This window comes from Pseudozyma hubeiensis, assembly GCF_000403515.1.
Source record: "Pseudozyma hubeiensis SY62 DNA, scaffold: PHS42, whole genome shotgun sequence".
In the NCBI taxonomy this organism is placed as follows: Eukaryota; Fungi; Basidiomycota; class Ustilaginomycetes; order Ustilaginales; family Ustilaginaceae; genus Pseudozyma; species Pseudozyma hubeiensis.
Window position 1 is genome coordinate 458,822 of NW_012133824.1, and position 20,948 is coordinate 479,769.

Below are 20,948 nucleotides of genomic sequence, written 5' to 3' on the forward strand. Positions count from 1 at the left end.
GTACACTGTCGAGCGGAATAGCCTCGGGATCGGAAGAAGAGGGCGATCGAGCTCCTCCCATGTTCCGACTACGACTGGGCAGCTACGTTTCGGATTTAGGCTTGGCAAGGACGAGAAGTCAATCTCCTGGCTCACCACTTTATCAGGCAACGCCGTCTTCGCCGTCGGGCGCGTTAAGGCACAGACACCACTTGCGGATCCAGACTGCAGCGCAGGCGGAACCTCCATCCTTATTCAACGTTCAAGACCCCCTTCGAGTGAACACGACGTCGACCTCGCTATCTCCGACATCTGCTGCGGCGTCTTCGACACTCGTCCAGCTGGACTCGGACGTTGAAATGGATCTCGACGTGCAATCCACGTTTCAGGCCATGCAGGTGGATTCACCTACCGCATCGCCTTCGCCGACGGTCCTCACATCCTTCTTCCCCACCACCTCAACATTTCCCTCGAATTCAGCATTGCAACGGCCCTCTCCAATCCCATCAAACCTCCTATCACCTCTCGTCACAGACACCAGATACCCACGTTCACCATCACCCCTTTCAGCACCATCATACCCTTCAGCAGTCTCACTCGTCACCAACGCCTCGGCCGTTTCACCAGGCGTGTTTCCCTCAGCATCAACCCTTCTCGCCGCCCGACGAAGTTCTCGTCAGAGCCTCAGCACACAGCATACGCCAGCATCGTCGTCTCCACTAGCAAGAACCATCTCGTTCGACCCCACAGCATCATCAGCACAGAATCGTCCAGCATTTTTCCCGCATTCGCAACTTGGGGACCCTCCGTTTCATCGAATCGATCAGGTCCAAGGTTTGATCGCCGCCAGGTCGAGGTCTAGTTCAACTCCGCCGTCACCGGGTTTTGCGACGGAGGAGAGGTCATATGTTGAGGCGGCGGGTTTGCCGACCAGAAGACACTCGGATGGCAAGGTTGGATTGGACAGGCCAAACGGACGTTAGGTGGCCGCAGCAATGACATTTCCGATTGATACAGCTTTTCCTATTGAAGAGTGACGGTTCATGTGCGTGGAGATGTGTGTATGAGAGAAGAGGGTTTTAGGCAGTCTTAGATCGAAATTTGGCAGCGATCGGACTACCACGCGCTACGCCGATCCACCAGAGGACTCGGAACTATTTCGATAGAGCGAAAGGGGCGGATGTCAGCCTGGAACCGTTTCCCCTCGAGGATTCGAACGAAGGGATCGGGGTACTTACGCAGAACAGGATGAGAGTGATGATGATGTTACCGAAAAGCTGTTTCGTTGGGTTGAGATGAAAGTGCGAAAAGTGTCAGTAGAACAAGCCTATTTCCCCTTCCGATCAGTTACAAGTACCTACCAGACTGTTCCAGCTCCCCGGTCTCGCGAGCAACCCGAACTTGTCCAACAACCCAGCCTTGCTCACCGCCACCAACCCAGTCCTCGTCGGCGGCCCATTCGGCAGCAATGCAATCGTAATCCCAATGTGCATCCAATCAGCTGCGCCCAACACCACGATCAAATACCTCACCACCTTTTCCAACACCACATCATCCTTTCCCCTCAGATACTTCCTCAGAGCGTAGAACATCAGGGCGGAGTTAAGCATGATCAGGAAATAACAGCTGCCGAGTTGGCCCAGTGCCATTCGAGTTGCATCGGTGAGAACGCCCGCTTGCCGGAGCGAGTTCTGGAGCGTGGAGGCGGGGAAGAATGCGGGTGGGATGAGTTCGTGGTTGTATCGTTCGGGGAGAATGAGGGCGTAGTAGGCGCCGGCGAGGACGGAGATCGGTTCGAGGATTCCGAAGAAGATGTACTGATGAGGACAGAGAAAGAGAAGGAGTTAGTGGGTGGTTTCAGGAGGCCGCGAGCAGGGAGGGATGAGCTTACCCAGTGATCTGGAAGTGGATCTTGGGAGGCGCTTGCCCTGACGGCCGTCTTGGGTGGCATGATGAAATCGTTCGATGTGCTTGCGAAGTGGATGAAAGAAAAGAGGAAAGAAGGGATCGAGGAGGGGCAAAAGTAGATTACCGCCGGATGACCTGAATGTGGAGAGATTCGTAGAATATGCACGACGCGCATCTGCGGAAAGGCGCACTAGATGGCGGAAAAAGCCGCATTCGTGCATCACGTGCAGAGGCTAAAAACGCGTAGCAAGAAATGTTAGACCTTGCTCAAGCTCGGCCCTAGAGAAAACAAAATGGCGCGCGCGTGTTGAACCAACACTTTTTTTTGGTGGTGAGAGTGACAATCAACACTTGGAGAAACTGCATGCATGCAGGGACAGGATCATCATTCTTTATTTCCACCATCATCTCGGAGTCATCGTCCATCAGCTTTGCACATCATCGCACTCGAACAGGCCCACCGATCTCTCCTGTCACGAGACCCACCCTGGGGTACACCTCGAAGATTCCTCAGTCTAGCTCATCCATCGCAAGCACCACACCGCAGGAAGCATTCCTCGTTTCGTACACGTACACCCGCTCGCTTCTTATCTCTTTCACCACCCTTGCGATCACACCATGTCGGCATCCGTAGCAGCACCACGAGACGATTCGGCAGCGCTCATGCCACCACCATCCTCCTCAGCCCCCCTCACACCCCCTACCACGGTAGAACCAACCCCACACGACGATGCCCGGCTGACCGACGACGACATCGACTCTCTCATCGCCTCGCTCTCCCCGACCTCCGAACTGGACCATCTCCGATCTATCGAAAAGACCATCCGGGAAACCCAAATTCGACGTCGCAAAGAGACCGAAGAGCACACTGCCAAGATTCACGCCCTTCAATCCGCCCTCGCGGACCTGCGCAAGCAGTCCACACGACAAGCCGCGGAGTGGAGATCTCTCGCCTCGCACGCCGAAACCATCGAAAAGCTCGACAACAGGAACTTCGATCTGGCCAAAAAAATCAACGAACAGGAGAGCGTGCTCAGCGGCATGCAGAATCAAGTGATCGAGTTGAAGAGACTGTCGGAGGAGTTGGAAGAGGTGGATGTGGAAGATGAGACCGAGATGGATCGTGATGCGTAAGTTCCTTCCACCGCCCGCTCCCACCCTGGGTTTCCGATCAAAGTTCTGATTACTGAATCCATCCCCTCCCCCTTCTTCCCACTTTATCGGTCCACAGGTTGTGCTTGAGAATCTTCCGAAGTCTAGGATTCCTCCCGTCGAAAACCCAAGATTCCGCCTCCGCAGAATGGTCCAGCATCCTCGTCCGCAGCGACACCAGAAACACAGCCATCCAGTTCGACATCGCTACAAGTCATCTCAAGCAGAACGAGATCTCTCCCCTCATCCTTGCCGATCAACTTTGGAAAGCGGCAGAGTGAAATACACACTTGCGCGCACGCACTGAGTTGCGCTTCTTCCGCTTTCTTGTTTTTTCTGTAGTGTAGCTTTATCGACATTTCTAATACCCAACACGCTCGTACTGTCGAAACATTCGTGGAGAGGAGTGTGGCTTACGCGTGTAAGGACGACGATGTTCCCCCCAAGATCGAGTAAAGTGCGACCTGGTGGAAAGGAGTTAGCGCATCTCGAAGCCGCTCGAACTAGCTTCCGCCGTATGATGCAGGCTCAGCTGCTGGTACGGTTCCGAGTTCTCATGAAAGTAGAATCCGGACATCCTCCCCATCGCACCCAGATCGTCTTCCACCACCATCCCCGCTCCTGCTCTTGCTTCACCGAACATAGTCGCAAATGCATCTTCCCTTCCTCCTTCACCAGCACCTCCGAAGGGCATTTGTGGACTGGTGGGAGAAGCAGGCCAGAATCCAGGTCCCGACGGTGGAAGCGGTGAGTGCGGGTGATAGATCGGATGGTAGTACGTCTGCGTCGACGCAACCGGGTTGCTCGTGGGCGAGGAGAGCGACAGTTCTCGTCGACGCTGCGTTCGTGCTGCGTACCACTGTTGACCGGACACCGCGGGTCCACCGATGACGTTCGAAGCCTGGTTCAGAACCGGCGAACTCGCATTCGACAGTCCCCCTGCTCCATTTCCACTCGTCATCGAAACATCGCTATCCCTCCTCCCCCTCCCCTCTCGTCCCGCACTCTCCCCCAACTCCACACAAACGTAATAAAATCCGGCAAAACTAGCACCGTTGATATCCCTCACCCTGTGATCCGGTACCAAGAACTTCTCCTTCCATCGCATAAACACAAACGGCTTGTTCATATGGTTGAACCTCAATCCCGGTTTCGACAACGCCGACCTGAGCGGTCGGAACGGCGCGAACCGGGCCCAGTGCTTCAGATCATCCGCTTCGGTCGCACCCCACTTGCCCGTGACGAAACCGTAGCGATCGCCGATGATCTCGGCGTCAAAGTACGTGGTGAGCTCCGGCCAGTCCTCGGTGAGTCCGCGGATGTTGAGGTAGCCGCAGAGGTGCGACGCTTCCAGGTCGACGTTGACGACGCGCACGGTGACGTCGTACGAGTTGCGACCGGACTTCTGCGTGCCGTTAAACGTGGCACCTGGGTAGAGGCATCCTCTACCTCTAGGTGGATTGCGCAGGCGTGACAGCTCGGCGAGCGGATCAGGTTTGTACGGATCGAACCAACGCACGTCACCCCACTTGGCGGCGAGACCGTGCGACACCCTGTCGTCGTCAATGTCCATACCGACCGCTTCGTCCTCGCGCTTCTTGCCATCGGCTGAGCGCGCAAACGTCGGTGCAGGTTCGGGAAAGGCGAGCGGATCCAAGTGATATCGCACAGCTCTAGTTGGGTCGATCCCGGCGGCTTGCTGAGCGGACGATGCAGCGAGCGATGTCGATGTGGAACCCGATATGAGTGATGCTGGTCGCGTGTGCCTCGCCGAGTTGTATAGCTCGTCGGCGATAATGTGTGTGGGGACGTCGCTGAGCCTTGGACGTGTGACTGCTCCTGGTCCGAAGGGATCATCGTTCTTGGACAAAGAGCTCGAGACTGCTGCTGCTTCGGCAGAGCTACCGGCGGCGGCGAAGGATATGGTGGTTGGACCTGTCGAAGAGCTCGAACGACTCAGACGACGCGCAGAAGACGGCCGACGTTGCTTGAGTCCAATGGCTGTCGGTGGCGAGACCACGTGAGATTGCAAGGCCCCGGACGCGCGGACGTTGCTGCTGCTTCGTGACCTCGGCTGTGGATTCGAGGTGAGAGCAGATGAAGATGCAGAAGGTGCAAGAGGGTGAGTGCTCTGGATGCTCGACGACGGAGCGTCCTCGGATGCAGGAGTAGCTGCGAGGGACGCGGGGAAGCTGACCACGACAGGGGCAGAGGATGAGCTTACACTCTCTGGACCGTTGTAGCTGAGGCTCCTCGAAAAGCTGCCTGATCTGCCCAGGACCGAAGAGGACGTGACCGAAGTTCGAGCATGGCCCTGTTCGTGCGCATCGGCTGCGTGAGACTCGGGCGTGTCGGCGAAACGGATTCTGCCACGGCTTGTGGAGCGCCCAGCACCCGAAGGCGAAGGCGGCGCTCTCAAAGCTGGAGTGATGGGTGCGCGCTCCAGAGGCGGGAAGCTGGAAGGGTCCTGCATGTGGACATCGTCGACTGACTGGGTCATAGCAGCATCGCCACCTGCCCCCATGTTGTCCACTGAGATCGTGAGACGAGTCTGAGGTGCATCTCTGGAGGTATCGTCTGCAATGGATGGAGCGTTGGCGGGAGTGGCAGTGGCAGATCCTGACTGCAGGTTGCTGTGTTCGATTGCGTGGCTTGCTGGACGACTCTGGCGTTGCTGGGTGACGGTGGTTGCAGAGGACGTCGCTGAACCCGCGAGTTGATCAGCACACTGCGCGCAGATTGCGTGGCCGTCTGCATCGGTGGGAACCGGCTCGTCGCTGCCGAGGATGCGGGAGAGAGCTACCACGGCAGCCGCATTTATGGCAGAGGTGAGGCTCTGATGCGGCTGAAGGCGATGTTGCGAGCGAATCGAGTCTGGCGCAAAAGCGTACGACGATGGGCTGGGAGCCGAGATGGATGCAGACGACGATGTGCGAGGGAGGCCCGGATGACGATCATGGGACGACGGAGCGGCCTCAAGCAGCAGGCCACAGTGGGCACAATGCTTGGGCTGAACAGGCGCGACGGGATCTGATCGCCTCAAGCCGCTGTTGCTGCTCGGCCCAGCGCTGGTGTCGTGAACAGCATCAGTGTTGCTGCTGTTGAGCGGCTCAATGTTTGCATTCTGTTGATTCGGCGCGGCGACAGATGCAGAGGATGCCGATGTGATAGGATGCGACTCGGCAGGAGCAGCGGGAGGCGGGCTGAGTGTGCTGGGCACGGTGAAGGAAGGTCCAGGTGTCATGGCGGATATGCGCTTTGCTCAGCGTGTCAAAGTGCGGATCGATGGAGAGAGTCTTGGAGCATGCCGTTGATAGAAAGCTCGGAAGAGGGCGGCCGAACGCAGGCTTCGAATCGGCTCGATCCGACAGATTGAACTGTTGTCGAGCAGCTGCGATCCGACGGTCCGATCGCTGCAAAGGTCGACGAAGGTAGTATCTGATCCAGGTGAAACGAGTCTACGTCGAATGGATCTGGCTGAGCTGCTTCAGGCCGAAGAAATTGTCACGACAGATCAAGCCAGTTGCTTGCTTGCTTGCTTGCCAGAGTGTGTTGGACTGAACGCTGATTCCAGAAGGAGACTAAGAGGTATCGGAAAAAACCCACGGCGCCTGGTGCGATAAGAATCCAGAGAATGAAGTTCGAGACGACCGGTGGGCTGCGAATCTGTCTGGTCGCACCGATCGTTGTTCAGGAGACAAGGTAGAAGGGCAAGAGACACGGAAGCCAAAGCGATGTTGCAAGAGACGATACGGTGATGTCTTCACAAGAACGAAACTCCACACTGCGGTTGCCCACTTGAGCGTGTGACTGTGACTCTTGTGTGACGCTGACGCAGGCGCCCTGCAGATTTCGCCATCATGCGAGTCTGCAGCACGGCAGCAGAGTCAGTCACCCTGTGCGGAGGTACGCCTAGCGGAGCTCAACCTCGCTTTGCAAACGCGCCTCGAGACGGAGAAGGGCAAAATGAATTTCGATTTCTTCAATTCCGTCAGGCCCTGCATCAGCCGCAATCGCTGAAACCAAGCTCTGAGACGAGATTCGGCTCGCGTGCCCTCTCGCCCTTCTCCCTCGACCGCCTTTTTCCCGGTACAACTTCCGAAAGCGAGTCGCGCGCTGCTGTCCACCTACCTACCAAGATTGCAAGACGAAGCATACAAACTCGCTTCAGACGTCGATGATGGTAAAATGCAGACTTCGATTGACTCTACTTCTACGGTTAAGAGGGCGGTGGCCGAAGTGAGCGGCCAAAGATACATCGCAGAAGCATGCTCGGAACTTCAAAGAGGCCAGCAACATGCTGGGCGTAACCTTCGAAAATGTCACCCACTGCTAGGGGCCGACAGCGCAGTCGGAACCGACCCGTGGGCAAGGTATGCGCATCTCCGTATGCATCTTCCTCCGCTGGCGCTTTGATCTTCTGCAGCCATACACCGGACGGCAGGCGATGTGGATCCTTGACTCGTAACATGAGTGCAAACAAGGGTAGGTGGTTGAGCAGTGCCAAGCACGTCTCCACCACGCCAGCTTCGAAGGCTACCACTCCAAACCGGAGCAGTCCAAATGCCAGGTAGTAGACATAGACGGTGGGGAACAGGAACGCCACCAGCGTAAACAACAGCGTTCCGAGCAGCAACTGATCCAGCTCGTAGCTTGCATTGTCCAGTCGACCACCGCGCAGTGCGTTGCGCTTCTTGCCTCGGAAAACATCGAAGAGGGAAGACAGCACGTATACAAACGCACGCATCGTTCTGAAGGACAAGGTGTAGAAGATCGTGATGTGCAGCGTGCAGACCGAGACCAGATCTTGCACCATGCACAGCACCATGGTCACTCCCATGAAGCGGCCTGTTAGCGCTATGGCAGCGATGACAGTGTCCAATCGTGCAACAACATGTGCCAACCCTTGAGCATGCCACGCCATCGTAAGCGAAGAGTAGGCGTCGCTGAAGAACAAAGACAGCTCCGTATTGAGCTTCAAGCCAGCCGGCCAATTCTCGAGCCACGACAGCAGCCACAAGACCGACTCTAACAGGTACCGCTCCGACAGGCTGCGCGACAGCTGCGCAAGCTCTGTCCGATATTGAAGGAGTAGCACGCTGGCTGCGTATCCGAGGATGATGTCGTTGGCGATCAGCCAAACCGCGTTCCACAGTCCAATGTAGGGTGCAGCAATCTCGTCGATCGGTAGCTTTTGCTGTTTCCGCAGGTAGCGCAGTCGCGACGCCAGTCGAGGAGCGACGACCAGCTGCGAGATGCGCACGTCGAGTTGCCGCGCGCTCGCCGACACGCTCGTCAAGCTGAAACTGGTAGGCTTTGAGCCGGGCCGTCGTCTCACCACACCATCAATCATGACAGTGTGCTCCCTCGCAGTGTAGAGCGGACGCTGCAGTACACCTTGCAGAGCTAGAGCCAACAACGTCACCGAGTCGCAAAGTCGTGCGAGCAAGCCGGGGCGACTGTCGCTCTGTGGTCTAGATAAGACACCATTTGAAGCGCCGTTGATGTTCTTGAGTGCCGGTGAAGCAGCAAGACGAGCGTGCTGCGCTGAAAGCCGATTGATTAGCTCGACCGCTCTGCGCAAAGCTGTGCCTCGATGCAGCTGCCTCTGATGTGGGCTGACGCTCCGAAAAGATTGCCAAAGAAGTGGATCCAACATGAGCAGTTGCAGAAATTTGTTCTCGAGCTTCGATGGCGCAGCGTTGGTAGCAAGAAGTCGCGAGTAGGCCGACAGCTGTACATCCGGCACGAGCAGGGCACTCGCGGTCGAGACCAGCTTCATGCCCGAGACAGGAGCAAGGCGAAGCGACTCGAGGGCAAAGTACTGAAGCATTCGCGCATTTGGCACGCTGTAAGCAATCACTTTGACGCCGCACGACGCGGGTTGAGAGGACGCGTAGTCATCATTGGCGTGACCGTTGGAAAGGACCTCTCCGGCAAACAGAACCGATTCGACCGCCGGCGGATGACCTTGTGAGCGAGACCTGAGCATAGACAGCCATACCGACCCGTCTTGAAGCTTAATCGAAGCACGACTGCGCATACCGCTTGAAGATCCGGGAAATGAGATGCGTCCGACGACCGAGAGCCCAATCGGCTTGACCTCGTGTGAGACATAGTCGGCGTCAAAGTCTTGGACCTGCCCGACGACGACAACGGCCGCCTCATGGGAATGGCCGCGAATGACCTCGCCGACGAGCAGACTCGCATCGTCAGCAGTCTTGCGTGCATTGACGTTGCCAGGAGCAGAAACGCGGTGGGACAGGTCAACGAGCTTTTCTGGCCAAAAGACGAGCAAGCTGTCGATGCCGGCAACGTCATATGCTGCGTTCATAGGGGCGTTGTTGGTGTTTGTAACTTCAAAATGTGACATCTCGGCGATGTCGATCTACCACGACCTGGAGCCGGTACGCGGATGACACGAAGTTGCTGAAGAGGACAGTCCAAGCATCTGGAATCTGTGGTGCAAAGACAAGAGCATCGAAAACCGGTCAGCAAATGGATCCGAAATGCAATCGAAGTCGATCAATAGTGTTGTCTCTTCCATGTGATCAGCCAAAAATAGGCAATAAAGTGGTTGTCCTCTGACCCTCTGAGCTGATTCGGCTCAGAGGTATATCGGATCAGGTCTGTGAAAGTGTTTCTCATCCTGTGAATGGAAGAGTCGGATGCACTACATCGTAGGCACGGTGGACACTCACTGTGTGCGTCGATATCGAAGCGGGTTCTTGCCGGCGCGTCCGATGATGATGTCGGTGAGGAAGAAACGACAAATATGTCCAAAAAGGGAACAAGTCTCGAGTCCGCTCTCTCTCAACAGAAAGGCACGAGTTTTCATGATTTTTTTATTTCTTTTCCCTGTTCCCTCAGGTGGCTGCGGAAAGTGATCTCTCTTGCTTTGATTTTCCAATCACTCGAGTCCGTTGCCGATTCAACACTCGCGTCACATTTATTTCGTGGTCGGCATCGACAGACGTCACCAAAGGTCTTTCTCGGCAGGTGTATTCACCATTCCGGCTCCAATAGAACCCGAGCACGAACGGAGAAGAGATATAATGACCCTCTCTGTAGAGTCACAGATGAAATTCCACACCAAAGAAGGTCCGAAGATCGAGAAAGCACAGAGAGGAGCGCAGGACCTCGCTGTTCCGACGAAGTCTCATATCATACGGTGCCTCAAGCATTTATTCTGTCGACAGCTTTCATGCCACGAAGCCTTCATCGGGTCAATTTGCATTGTGTTTTTGGCTCCTTGTAGCCATCGGGCATCTTTGCGGAAGCTTTCAGCCTGGCGCTTCGGTACAGGCCCCCATGAAGCTACGTCATGTCGGCAGAAATGTGACGGCTACATTCCGTTCCATCTTAGGTCAGAAGATTGGCCCATGTCGAGCTTCACCTTTGTACGCTTATGAAATGCAACAATCGACGCTCGATGCTTCAAGTCTTTCCAAAGAATCTGCTCGGCTTCATGTGGCGCTTTCGAAATGAACCTCTTTCGAGAACCTGCCATCTCTGAAGAGGATTTACAGCACAAAGCTACAGTACCAGCCTACCTCGCGCAAGTGATCATCGGGCATCGCTCAGTCACAGCTTCATAAAATGCTGCTCCCATGACCTCACGGTACCTCCGTTGGCTCCTTTCTCGTCTTGTCAATATGTCTTCGTAATTGTCTCTTTCTTCCCCTCTTCTGTTCTCACTCTCGCGTTTCAGGTCTCTCAGATTCGCTTTGGTCTCTGACGTCCCCCACATCTTCCTTCGAGTCCAACTTTGTCCTCAAATCAACCAGATTTTCTTGATATCTCCTTTTCATGAACGTAGCCGTTGCCATCTCCTATCAGATGGACCAGAAAAGACCGGCGTCTTGAGCGGCGTTACGAATCGGCCCGATGCTGTTGACGATCGCTCGATCAGCAAGAGGAAGAACGAGACATGGGACCAATACGCTGCTGGAATCCCAATCCCTGAACACTTCAGTCCTGAGAAGTCGGAATTAGGACCGTTCTTATCTTGACTTGGAGCTGCACAAGGTGTCGTCGGAATTGAAAAGAAAATCTTCGCAAAGAGAAAAGAGGCCGGTAAATTCACGAGGTTGGATCCTCGGTCTCTTTGGGTCGGACAGGCTCGACCATTATAGCCGAATGATTGGTGGTCGATGGATTTCGCACACCGTGACGCGCTGCGCTGCCCCACTTTTGCAATTTGGGCGGCTTTACCCCGCTCTCGTCTCACGCCGGTGCGTCGGACGACCCTATTGCCGCTTCAAGGGCCGGTGACAGGAACCTGCTCAGTGCACAGTCACCAAACACACTCCTCGTTGCGTTGCGATGCGATTCTTCCACCGATCTCGGTTTCAGCGTCCAATCCTATCCTTGCTCTCGTCATCACCACCACCATCTTTGTATTCGTCAGGGCATCTGTTATCCATCATGAGATCAGTCAGCCTTCTCCGTGCCTCGTCCAAGGCCGTCAACGCCACCGGCTTTGCACGATGCCTATCCACCTCCACCACCGCTAGGCTTGCACAGCCTGCTGCCGCTGGTTCCGCCGGTGCAGCCCAGGCGCAGCTCAGCCAGCTCGCTCTCTCGCGAGCCAAGGATGTCGAGTCCAAATGGCAGGGAACCTCCATGCTCGGCGGCACCACCAAGAACTACATTGACGGCAAGTTTGTCGAAGCTTCCACATCCTCGTGGCTCGACGTCAACGATCCTTCCACCCAGGCTCTTCTTTCCAAGGTACCGCTCACCACAAAGTCCGAGTTCGATGCCGCCGTCGCCAACGCCGAGGCTGCCTTCCCCGACTGGAGGGACACCAGCCTGCTGAGCCGACAGCAGGTCATGTTCAAGCTGCAAGCCCTGCTTCGTGACCACATGGACGACATTGCCAACGCCATCGTGCTCGAGCAGGGCAAGACGTTTGCTGATGCCAAAGGTGACGTGCTTCGTGGACTTCAGGTCGTCGAGGTCGCCTGCGGTATCACGAGCACCTTGATGGAGGAGCGGATCGAGGTTTCCAAGGATATGGACACCTACGCCCGTCGTGAACCTCTTGGTGTCACTGCAGCCATTGCTCCGTTCAACTTCCCCGCTATGATCCCGCTCTGGTCCATCCCCATGGCCACCGTTACGGGCAACACGCTCGTGCTGAAGCCTTCCGAGCGCGTGCCTGGTGCATCGATGATCATCGCCGAGCTCTGCGAGCGAGCTGGTATGCCCAAGGGTGTGCTCAACGTCGTCAACGGTGCCGTCGACATTGTCAATGGCATCTGCGACGACCCTCGCATCAAGGCCATCTCCTTTGTCGGCTCTGACAAGGCCGGTGCGCACATCTACAACCGCGGTACCGCCAACGGAAAGCGCGTCCAGGCCAACTTGGGTGCCAAGAACCACGCCATTCTCATGCCGGATGCCAACAAGAACTTTGCGCTCAACTCGCTCGCCGGTGCTGCGTTTGGTGCTGCTGGTCAACGATGCATGGCTCTCTCGGTGGTAGTTGTTGTGGGAGAGGCTCAGTCGTGGGTGCCTGAGCTGGTGGAGCGTGCCAAACAGCTCAAGGTATCTGGTGGGTTTGAGGAGGGTGCTGATCTGGGTCCGCTCATCTCTCCTCAGGCACGCGAACGTGTCCGCTCGCTCACCGGTAGCGTCGAGCAGGAAGGCGGCAAGATCCTCCTCGACGGTCGCGACTTTTCCTGCCCCGAGTACCCGAACGGAAACTTTGTCGGTCCGTCCATCGTCGAAGCCGGTCCAGGAATGAAGGCTTACGACCAGGAGATCTTTGGTCCCACGCTCGTCGTCGTCAAAGCAGATACTCTCGATCAAGCCGTCGACTACATCAACAAGAACAAGTACGGAAACGGTGCCGCCATCTTCACCACCAACGGTGCCACGGCGAGGAAGTTTGAAAAGACCGTCAATGCAGGCCAGCTGGGTGTCAACGTGCCGGTGCCCGTGCCGCTGCCGATGTTCGCGTGGAGCGGAAACAAGGGCAGCGTGATGGGCGATATCGGGTTTTATGGAAAGTCGGCGTTGAACTTTTACACGAGCTTCAAGACGAGCACCAGCTTGTGGAGGAGCGACGATGCGCAGCTGAGCGAGAGGGCTAGTGTCAATATGCCTACCATGTCGTAGTGTAGGAGTGGGGAAGGAAATCTGATCATGCTTTTTGTTTTGGAACAGCTGGATGAGTGATTTGTCATTGTATGTCTATGAAGAAGTGTGTGGGTCGGGAAGGGAGAGTGTGTGTAGAGCGACTTGATCGGTGACGTATTCCGAATCTGCGTATCCCAGCGTGGAGGAGATCTGGGATGATTTGAGACCCTTGATGCGTTCGCTTTCGATCGAAGTGTAGTTGGCTAGTGCTCGACCTACTTCGACCAGCTGCCATTCCCAGTCCTCCTCGGCGCTGTCGTCCACTGTGGCGGTTTGAGTTGTGGTTGTGTCTGCCGCGACGTCTGCTGCTGATGGACTGTTGGAGAGGGAGGAGGTGGTGTCTTTGCGGAGGGAGTCGATGACGGGAGGAGTTTTTGTGCCGTCCGAATCGTTCCGTAGGAGGTATTGACCGAGACTCCGGGCGATGGGGACGGAGTTGGTAAGAGGTGCACCTTGTTCGAGTCCGCTAGAGTGGGGGACCGATTTAAGGATCCTTCGTCTCACCACCAGTCGGATCGCTTGCATCCTCTCCCAGTTGCCTTCCACGCCGACCACCCCCGCAGGAAGCAATCTGCCACCCGAGTCCGTTCGCGCAATCCTCTTAAAAGCTCCTTCGTCGATGATCAGCGCACCTGCGGGATGCAGTGCGTGCAAGATGCTCCATTTTCTCGACGAAAGCGGATTTGGTTTCGGCAGGAAGATCGTATGCGCAGGAGCGTCTAATGGCGGATAACCGATCAGCTCCTTCTCCTCCGACGCAAGTGATGATACGGAGGACGCCAACGAATCCATTCTTGGACCCGCACTTTCAGAGCTGACCGAAGGAACACCTTTTGCCACAACCTTGATCATGTTCTCCGGATGCTCTCCGTTGATGATCACGGTAGCCACTCCTGCAGCTGTCGCCAGTTCCGCCGCGATGAGCTTCGTCTGCATTCCGCCCGTTCCGAAGCTCGATCCCATGGTCGCTACAGAAACAGCTTTGCGCGCCGATGCTACGTCCTCGACCACTCCCAATCGGCGTGCGTTGGGGTCGCTCCTTGGGTTCCCGGTGTACAACCCATCCACGTCCGTGCAGAGGAAAAGGAAATCCGCATCCACCAACCCAGCTGTGATCGCGGACAGCGTATCGTTATCTCCAAACCTCAACTCGGACACGCTGACGGTATCGTTTTCGTTCACGATAGGGATAGCGTTGAACGGCGGTGACATGAGCGTGTTCAGCGTCGTCCTTGCGTTGTTGTACCGGGGACGATCCGCAATGTCGTTTCTCGTAAGCAGTACTTGCGCAACGTCGATCCCGACCGTACCGAATAGCGAGTCCCAGAGAGCGATGAGACGGAGCTGACCCAGCGCAGCGAGTGCCTGTCGCTCACCGAGGGACTTTGGCTTTTCGGTGATGTGCATTCGAATACGACCCATTCCAATGGCACCGGAACACACGATGACGACCTTGTGGCCGAGGGAGCGTAGCTTGTGACATGTTTCGACGAGAGAGCTGAGTATGGCGATCTTGGGGAGTTGGGTCTCTTCGGAGATGATGGAGGACGTTCCGAGTTTGATTACGATGGTTTTGGAGGACAAGGCGGAGGTGGATTGCTGGGTTTGTTGAGAAGATCCCGCGGCAGGAAGGCTGTGAGAGCCAGTCATGGCTGTACGATCGTTTTCCCCGGATGCTGAAGGAGTCGTTGTTCTGACCGAGCTACCTGCGCTGATGTGGTTGAAGACACTGGTAAAAAATAGGTTCAGCGAAGGACTGGTTGGGTGTCAAGAAGAAAGCGTTGGATCCAGATGGAGGTCCGTGTGACTCGCGTGCGCCTCAGCTAAATTTGATATTTATGCGCTTGAAATTCGCCGCTTCAATGGCCGCGGACTTGCCTCTCGCCAACCAGTCGTCTGGCACTCAGTTTGACGATAATCAATGAAAGGAGTGTTGATCGAGTATGCTATTAGTACATGATTGCAAAGGAAGGAAAACCGAACAAAAGAACAGGAAGCAATACGACAGGCAGCAGGGACATAGATGAGGAAACCGATGCGATACTACACGTACGCCTTGCCGTCGGTCTGGACCACCTCCTGCAGTTTGAGACACAAATTGAGCAGCTGCAGCTCCTCGTCGGCACCGTCCGTCAAGCATTTGTCCATCTCAGCCATCAGCAACGCCGCCTTGGCCTTGATCTTGGCCAAGAGCGTCGGATGGCCGATGACATAATCGTGGAGCTGCGTCAGAAGCTGTGTGATCGAATAGCCTTCCCTTGCGATGATCCTCACTTCCTCTCTGATCCTCTCGAACGCATCTCGCTTCTTGGCTGCGCCGACAGGCTGCATATCGACGTCGTCATCGGTGTTGTATGCCTCGATCCCGACTGCATCTGCGAGGGATGTGATGACAGGGGTGGGCACGACACCTGCGATCTCGACGATGGACTCGGAGGTGACGGCGGACTTGTGGTCGCCAACAATGCTGTGGAGGCGCGAGGCGGATTGCAGATAGGTGATGGCCCGTCGCAGGTCTCCGTCGGATGTGCTGATGAGGGTATCGAGGACGTTGGAGTCCTGAAACGAGACGGATTCGGCGGAAGCAATCATCTCGAGTCGCGTTTTGGTGGACGAGGTGTCGAGCGAACGGAAGCGGAACTTGCTGCACCTCGAGGCCAAAGGTTCGATGATGCGGGTGACATAGTTGCAGACCAAGCAGAACCTCGTGATCCTGCTGTACTGCTCCATGATGCGCCTCAACGCACTCTGGGCATCCTGCGTCATGCTATCCGCCTCGTCGAGGATAATGATTTTGAACGGCGGGCACGGGAAGCCTTCCTTGGGGTTGGTCACGGCCAATTTTGCAAAGTTCTTGATCTTTTCCCTGACGACGCTGATACCTCTCTCGTCGGAGGCGTTTAGTTCGAGCACTCGGGTTTTGAGGAGTTCGGGACCGAAGAGCTGTCTCGCCAGTGCGAGGATGGTGGATGTCTTGCCTGTACCGGGTGGCCCATAGAAGAGCATGTGTGGGAGATTGTTGGACATGAGCGTCTTTTTGAGGACGGCGACGGTGTGTTCCTGCGCAGCGACATCGTCGATGGTCTTGGGGCGGTACTTTTCCACCCAAGGACGGTTGGCGGCCTTCTCCCTGGCGAGCTTCTCCTTCTGAGCCGCCTGCCCGGCGCTGTGAGCCTTGGATGATTGCTGCAGGAACATGTCCGCAGGAGTGATCGTCTGGTTCGGATCGCTTGGCCAGGAGTGGTGAACTTGAGATGGACTCGAAGGCAACGAGGGACGGCAAGCAAGTGTTGGACATTCTCGCCTGGCTCGGACTGTGCTGAGCAGAACATCCTCATTCGCATCTCGCACGGGTTGCTTTTCGAGCGCTGAATCAGGTTGCGTGTGGAGCTGTGGGTCGCGCGACGCGTAAAAGCAACACCCTCTGAGCCGCGTGCGTGCAATTTACACGTCTCTTGTCTCTCTGTCTTGAGAAGAAAGGGGTCCAAGCCACTCTCTGGCTGCTCGAAATCCAGCACGGCGGCGGCGTCGTTTCGGCTGTCGAACTCAGCCTCAATTAGGCAGAGTTGCAAAGTCAGGACAAGGCGAGGCGAGGCAACGCATGCCACTGCTCGACAAAGTCTGGACTGCATGCGTGTCTGTGTTTGATGAAGGCGGAAGGGCGAAATGAAGCTCGACTGGGTTGCGTGACGCGAAAAAATGTGACACTATGGAGAAGGGCACGGGATGATTGCAAAGAACACGCGAGCGCAGCGGTGCTTAGCAACCCACACACACACACACACCACTTCATCGTTTTACACTGTCACATCTAGCATCGCCACTCTGTCATTCCGTCACTTTCCGTTCCATTCCCATCAAGCATCGCATCTCTCTCATCCTTCCCACAGCATCGCGCTTCAACGGAGAACGCTCCGATCCCAACAAACGCCCAGCCATCGTCGCTTCCAGGCCGGCTTCTCCGATCGGTTTACCTCACATTGTCAGCCTGACCAGGTGAAGCACATCCTGTGTCGCCGTATCGAGTGCCTCTTCCTTGGCATTCTAGCATCTTATTGTCCTTTCCTCGTACTCGCTCATCAATCGATCATCTCGCTAGACGGACCATCACTCGGCTGAGCGATGAGCGTTCTTGCACCCCCTCCTTCACCCTCGCCCTCATCGTGCTTTGATGCCATGCTCTCAGATTCTGACATCAACATCGATCGAACCATGGCTAGCAACAGCCTCAAGCGCAAGGCTTCCTCCTCTGTCACCAAATCACACTCGTCGCACGCGATGGCCTCTTCCAGCGATGCCGAGAATCGTCCCATCACATCGTCGATCACAAATTCAAGTAGCAAGAAAGCAAGCAAACCCGAAAAGCAGAATGCCGTTCCCAGAAACGCTGCTCCTTCCCCGCCTTCGCACTCGGGCCCAGCATCGAAGAAAGCCAAACTCAGCAGCGCAACGCCTTTGATCGAGCTCAAGAATGGCAAACTCGTCCTCAAGCAGAGACCCGTCAACTGGGCGAGGATGACGGAGGTCATGAAAGCTACCATCACATTCCAGGAATTTCTTGACCGTGTGGACAAGCTAGACGAAATCCCAGCAGAGCATCTGCAAGCCATCGCTAAGCTCGCCCATGAGAGCGACAAATCTCTGGGCGAGCTTGCAAAGTCGATCAGAACCCAGCTGATCCCTGAGGTAGAGCTTGGATCCAGTGACTCCGAAATGTCGTCGGCCTCCACAGGCTCAAAGTTCAAGCTCCCACTTCCTGCCATCCAAGCCGCTATCAGCGCAGTCGCCGAGAGGAGAAACTACGGCATCAACGTCAGCGACATCTCGAGTGATTCAACAGCAAGTACCGAAGGCGATGCATTGACTGTTCCAGCTTCATTGCAGCTCTGGCGATGGGAGGTCACCGACGAATCCATGCTCCCAGAGGATCTCCTGGACAATATTGTCGAGCGTCGAAGCGACCGAGAAGCGGCTCGCACACAAGCGCAGCAACTCTTTGCCAACCTCAAACAAGAAGAGAGACAGGCTTTGCTCGACAAGTCTACCAAATCCAAGATCTCGGCCACTGTTGCTGTCGACAAGCCGTCGACCCAGTCAAAAGCCAAGGCAAAAGCAGCCGCCATCGCAGTCGGATCGTCCGCATCTCAGCCCATCGCGATCGATGATGACCTCGACGATGGCTCCTTTGCCGACAACGAAAACGATCGTGACGGCCCTTCAACGCCAAAAGCTTCCCACAAACGCAAGACGTCGTCATCCACGTCAACCCCTCAACCCACCGCCGCCAAGCACTCTGCAGCTGCAGGCGAAGCCTCGACACCTTCCACATCCTCTTCGCCCAAGGAGAAGCGAAAGGCGAAGGAGCTCGTCGAGCTTTCACCCGAAAAGCAGAAGGAGAAGGACGAGAGGGAAGCAGCCAAGGCGGAGCGTTTGAAGGCAAAGGAGGCCAAGCGCCTCGAACGCGAGGCCAAAGACCTCGAAAAGCAAAAGGCCAAAGAGGTCAAGGAGGCGGAGCTCAAGAAGGTCGAGGAGCAGAAAAAGCGTCAGGCCAACTTTTTCACCTCTTTTGTCAAGAAGGCTGCGCCCAAGAGTCCAACCAAGACGAGCGGAAGCACTGCCGCTGCTTCGAGCAGTGATGCTGCTGGAAAGGCTGCAGCCGAGACCGTCTCCGACTTTGAACGCACATTCCTTCCCTGCCAGTACAAGGATCTTGCGCCCATCAACCGCTTCGCTTCGCCCGCTGGCGCCGCCCGCGAGCCGCAGATGGGACAAGAGGACCTGACTCGTGATGAGATGCTTTCTCAGCTACTCACGCGCTCCTCCGTGCTCAAACGATCGAGCGCCTCGTCTGCATCTCGCCGCAGGAAAGGCGTGCACCCTCCCGTGTCGGTGCGCGACATCAAGAGGATTGTCACCGAGTCCGATGTGCTCGGCGGCAACGCACAAGAGCAAGCCGAAAAGGCGCTCGACACTCTTCAAGACCGCAGCAAGGTTCAGCTCAAGCTCCTGCAGTTCGAATCAGACCGTCGACCCGGCTGGTACGGCACCTGGACCAAGTCGACGAACCTCATCGGTCCTCGCTGCCCGCTTGCCCAGGACCCGGTGTCTTTGGACTATTCGTACGACTCGGATGCGGACTGGGAAGAGATGGGTCAGGTGGAGGGCGAAGATGTGCAGGACGGAGAGGAGAAGGAGGAAGAAAGCGTCGCAGATGAGGACGAGGATTCGGAGATGGACGACTGGCTTGTCGACGATCTCGAGGTTGAGGAGGAGGAAGAACAGCAGAGGCTGGCTGCGATGGATGTCGACGACGACATTGTCGAGGTGGATGCCAAGGGGCTGCCCGTACCGCCAGCGCCGCCAGCAGCGACAACGACGAACCTGCTTCACCCAAAGAAGAAGAAGAAGGTCAAGCTGCTGGGCAGACGATTCGATGCCAAACTCGTGCCCTTCTCCACCGGCCCTCATTGGGAAGGACAATTCGGCAAGTGCGACTACGAGCTCTTCTCGACGTACCGCATCGAGTTCCTCAACGACGCCTGCTTCGGCCTCAACCCTTTCACATTCACTTCCGCCGAGCCTGTCGACATCTCGGCCGGCGATGAAGCGATCCCCACCAGCGCTATGGACACGCCCACCAAGGTGCGCAAAGCAGCACTACCTGCGGGAGGCGTCCTCGCTGCGCTATGGGGTGAGGCCAACGCCGCTCCCGGTTCCACCGACTCCACCCCTCCTCCCACCGCACCTCCTACCAAAGAAGCCACTGGCTTCAAACACCAACTGCGAGAAGACGCCATCCCCGCTCTGCTCAAGACCATCGACGGAAGCACAAAGACCCGAGCGGGGCTCGTCGACGATGTCAAGGAGCGTCTCGACCAACTCGGCAAGCCTGCGAGTAAGAACGCCATCGCAGAGAGGATCACGGCGTACGCGAGGAAGGAGAAGAAGCCCAACTCGCCCTGGATCGTCAAAGACGAGTGGAGAGAGAAGATGGGCTTGTGATGGGGTTTGAAGCACGTCTTTCTTTTTTTTTATAGTTGAAAATGTCATGTTTCTTTGCATTGCTTCTTAGAGCACAGAGTGTGATGTGATCAGTGACTGTGCTGGATTTGTGTGGGCAGTAGTGCGGCGAAGAGCTGAGCAAGGACACGGGGGAAAGCTAGTACAGGTTGCCGTATGTTCCGCCGGGTCGTTGTTGAGTTTGCTGTTGCGGGCGGGAGTTCCAGCCGAAGTTTTGAGCTGATGCGCCTTGGAGGGGGGCGTTTGCGCCTGTTCCTGGGGTGAATCCGCTGGCGCCCGCGTACTGCGGTGGCATGGCTGGGGGCGGTGGGAACTGATTACCGCCAGCGCCGGCGAAGCCGAGACCAGGAATGGCAAAGTCGTCCTCGCCACCACTAGCCGCCATTGGGAGCTGCTCGTTCGGCGTCGGGATGAAGCTCTTGCCGCCCAATCCAGGGATGAAACTGTCATCCGCACCACCACCAAGGAAACTGGCGTTCATCGGATCGAACGCACCCCTATCACCACCTCCTGCGGTGGTCGAATCACCCAACCTGGCCCTCTGCCAAAACCTCGTCATGTGATCGTTGCCTCCACTGCACAGCAAATGTCCAAACGGATGCCATTCCAGGCTCCACACGTTGCTCTCGTGCGCCGTGTCCATCCTGACCAACAACTCGTCTCCTCCACTCTTCCGCCCCTCCCCCACATCCATCCCGTCCCCGCCTCCCCCGACCATCCTCCCCTCACCCCAGTTGCTCCCC

The 20,948-nt window shown here is 56.4% G+C and overlaps 10 protein-coding genes across 10 annotated transcripts; 6 read left to right on the forward strand and 4 right to left on the reverse strand.

Annotated features, from left to right (window-relative positions):
• Positions 1-59: 59 nt before the first annotated feature.
• On the forward strand, positions 60-962 carry PHSY_004376 (hypothetical protein; the record flags this gene model as incomplete). Its single annotated transcript, XM_012334989.1, has 1 exon — positions 60-962. The coding sequence occupies one exon, from the start codon at positions 60-62 to the stop codon at positions 960-962; it is 903 nt and encodes a 300-aa protein (XP_012190379.1).
• A 1,543-nt stretch (positions 963-2,505) lies between these two features.
• On the forward strand, positions 2,506-3,320 carry PHSY_004377 (hypothetical protein; the record flags this gene model as incomplete). Its single annotated transcript, XM_012334990.1, has 2 exons — positions 2,506-3,017; positions 3,119-3,320. 2 exons carry the CDS (start codon positions 2,506-2,508, stop codon positions 3,318-3,320), a joined length of 714 nt encoding a protein of 237 aa, XP_012190380.1.
• A 197-nt stretch (positions 3,321-3,517) lies between these two features.
• On the reverse strand, positions 3,518-6,283 carry PHSY_004378 (hypothetical protein; the record flags this gene model as incomplete). Its single annotated transcript, XM_012334991.1, has 1 exon — positions 3,518-6,283. The coding sequence occupies one exon, from the start codon at positions 6,281-6,283 to the stop codon at positions 3,518-3,520; it is 2,766 nt and encodes a 921-aa protein (XP_012190381.1).
• A 975-nt stretch (positions 6,284-7,258) lies between these two features.
• On the reverse strand, positions 7,259-9,373 carry PHSY_004379 (hypothetical protein; the record flags this gene model as incomplete). The annotated part of the gene is made up of 1 exon (XM_012334992.1): positions 7,259-9,373. The coding sequence occupies one exon, from the start codon at positions 9,371-9,373 to the stop codon at positions 7,259-7,261; it is 2,115 nt and encodes a 704-aa protein (XP_012190382.1).
• Positions 9,374-9,782: 409 nt separating this feature from the next.
• Positions 9,783-11,051, forward strand: PHSY_004380 (polyketide synthase; the record flags this gene model as incomplete). Its single annotated transcript, XM_012334993.1, has 4 exons — positions 9,783-9,794; positions 9,910-10,038; positions 10,239-10,405; positions 10,751-11,051. 4 exons carry the CDS (start codon positions 9,783-9,785, stop codon positions 11,049-11,051), a joined length of 609 nt encoding a protein of 202 aa, XP_012190383.1.
• A 313-nt stretch (positions 11,052-11,364) lies between these two features.
• Positions 11,365-13,164, forward strand: PHSY_004381 (hypothetical protein; the record flags this gene model as incomplete). The annotated part of the gene is made up of 1 exon (XM_012334994.1): positions 11,365-13,164. One exon carries the CDS (start codon positions 11,365-11,367, stop codon positions 13,162-13,164), a length of 1,800 nt encoding a protein of 599 aa, XP_012190384.1.
• A 75-nt stretch (positions 13,165-13,239) lies between these two features.
• On the reverse strand, positions 13,240-14,835 carry PHSY_004382 (glutamate 5-kinase; the record flags this gene model as incomplete). The annotated part of the gene is made up of 1 exon (XM_012334995.1): positions 13,240-14,835. The coding sequence occupies one exon, from the start codon at positions 14,833-14,835 to the stop codon at positions 13,240-13,242; it is 1,596 nt and encodes a 531-aa protein (XP_012190385.1).
• A 393-nt stretch (positions 14,836-15,228) lies between these two features.
• On the reverse strand, positions 15,229-16,383 carry PHSY_004383 (hypothetical protein; the record flags this gene model as incomplete). The annotated part of the gene is made up of 1 exon (XM_012334996.1): positions 15,229-16,383. The coding sequence occupies one exon, from the start codon at positions 16,381-16,383 to the stop codon at positions 15,229-15,231; it is 1,155 nt and encodes a 384-aa protein (XP_012190386.1).
• A 978-nt stretch (positions 16,384-17,361) lies between these two features.
• On the forward strand, positions 17,362-20,187 carry PHSY_004384 (hypothetical protein; the record flags this gene model as incomplete). The annotated part of the gene is made up of 1 exon (XM_012334997.1): positions 17,362-20,187. One exon carries the CDS (start codon positions 17,362-17,364, stop codon positions 20,185-20,187), a length of 2,826 nt encoding a protein of 941 aa, XP_012190387.1.
• Positions 20,188-20,555: 368 nt separating this feature from the next.
• Positions 20,556-20,768, forward strand: PHSY_004385 (hypothetical protein; the record flags this gene model as incomplete). Its single annotated transcript, XM_012334998.1, has 1 exon — positions 20,556-20,768. The coding sequence occupies one exon, from the start codon at positions 20,556-20,558 to the stop codon at positions 20,766-20,768; it is 213 nt and encodes a 70-aa protein (XP_012190388.1).
• Between the last annotated feature and the right edge of the window lie 180 nt (positions 20,769-20,948).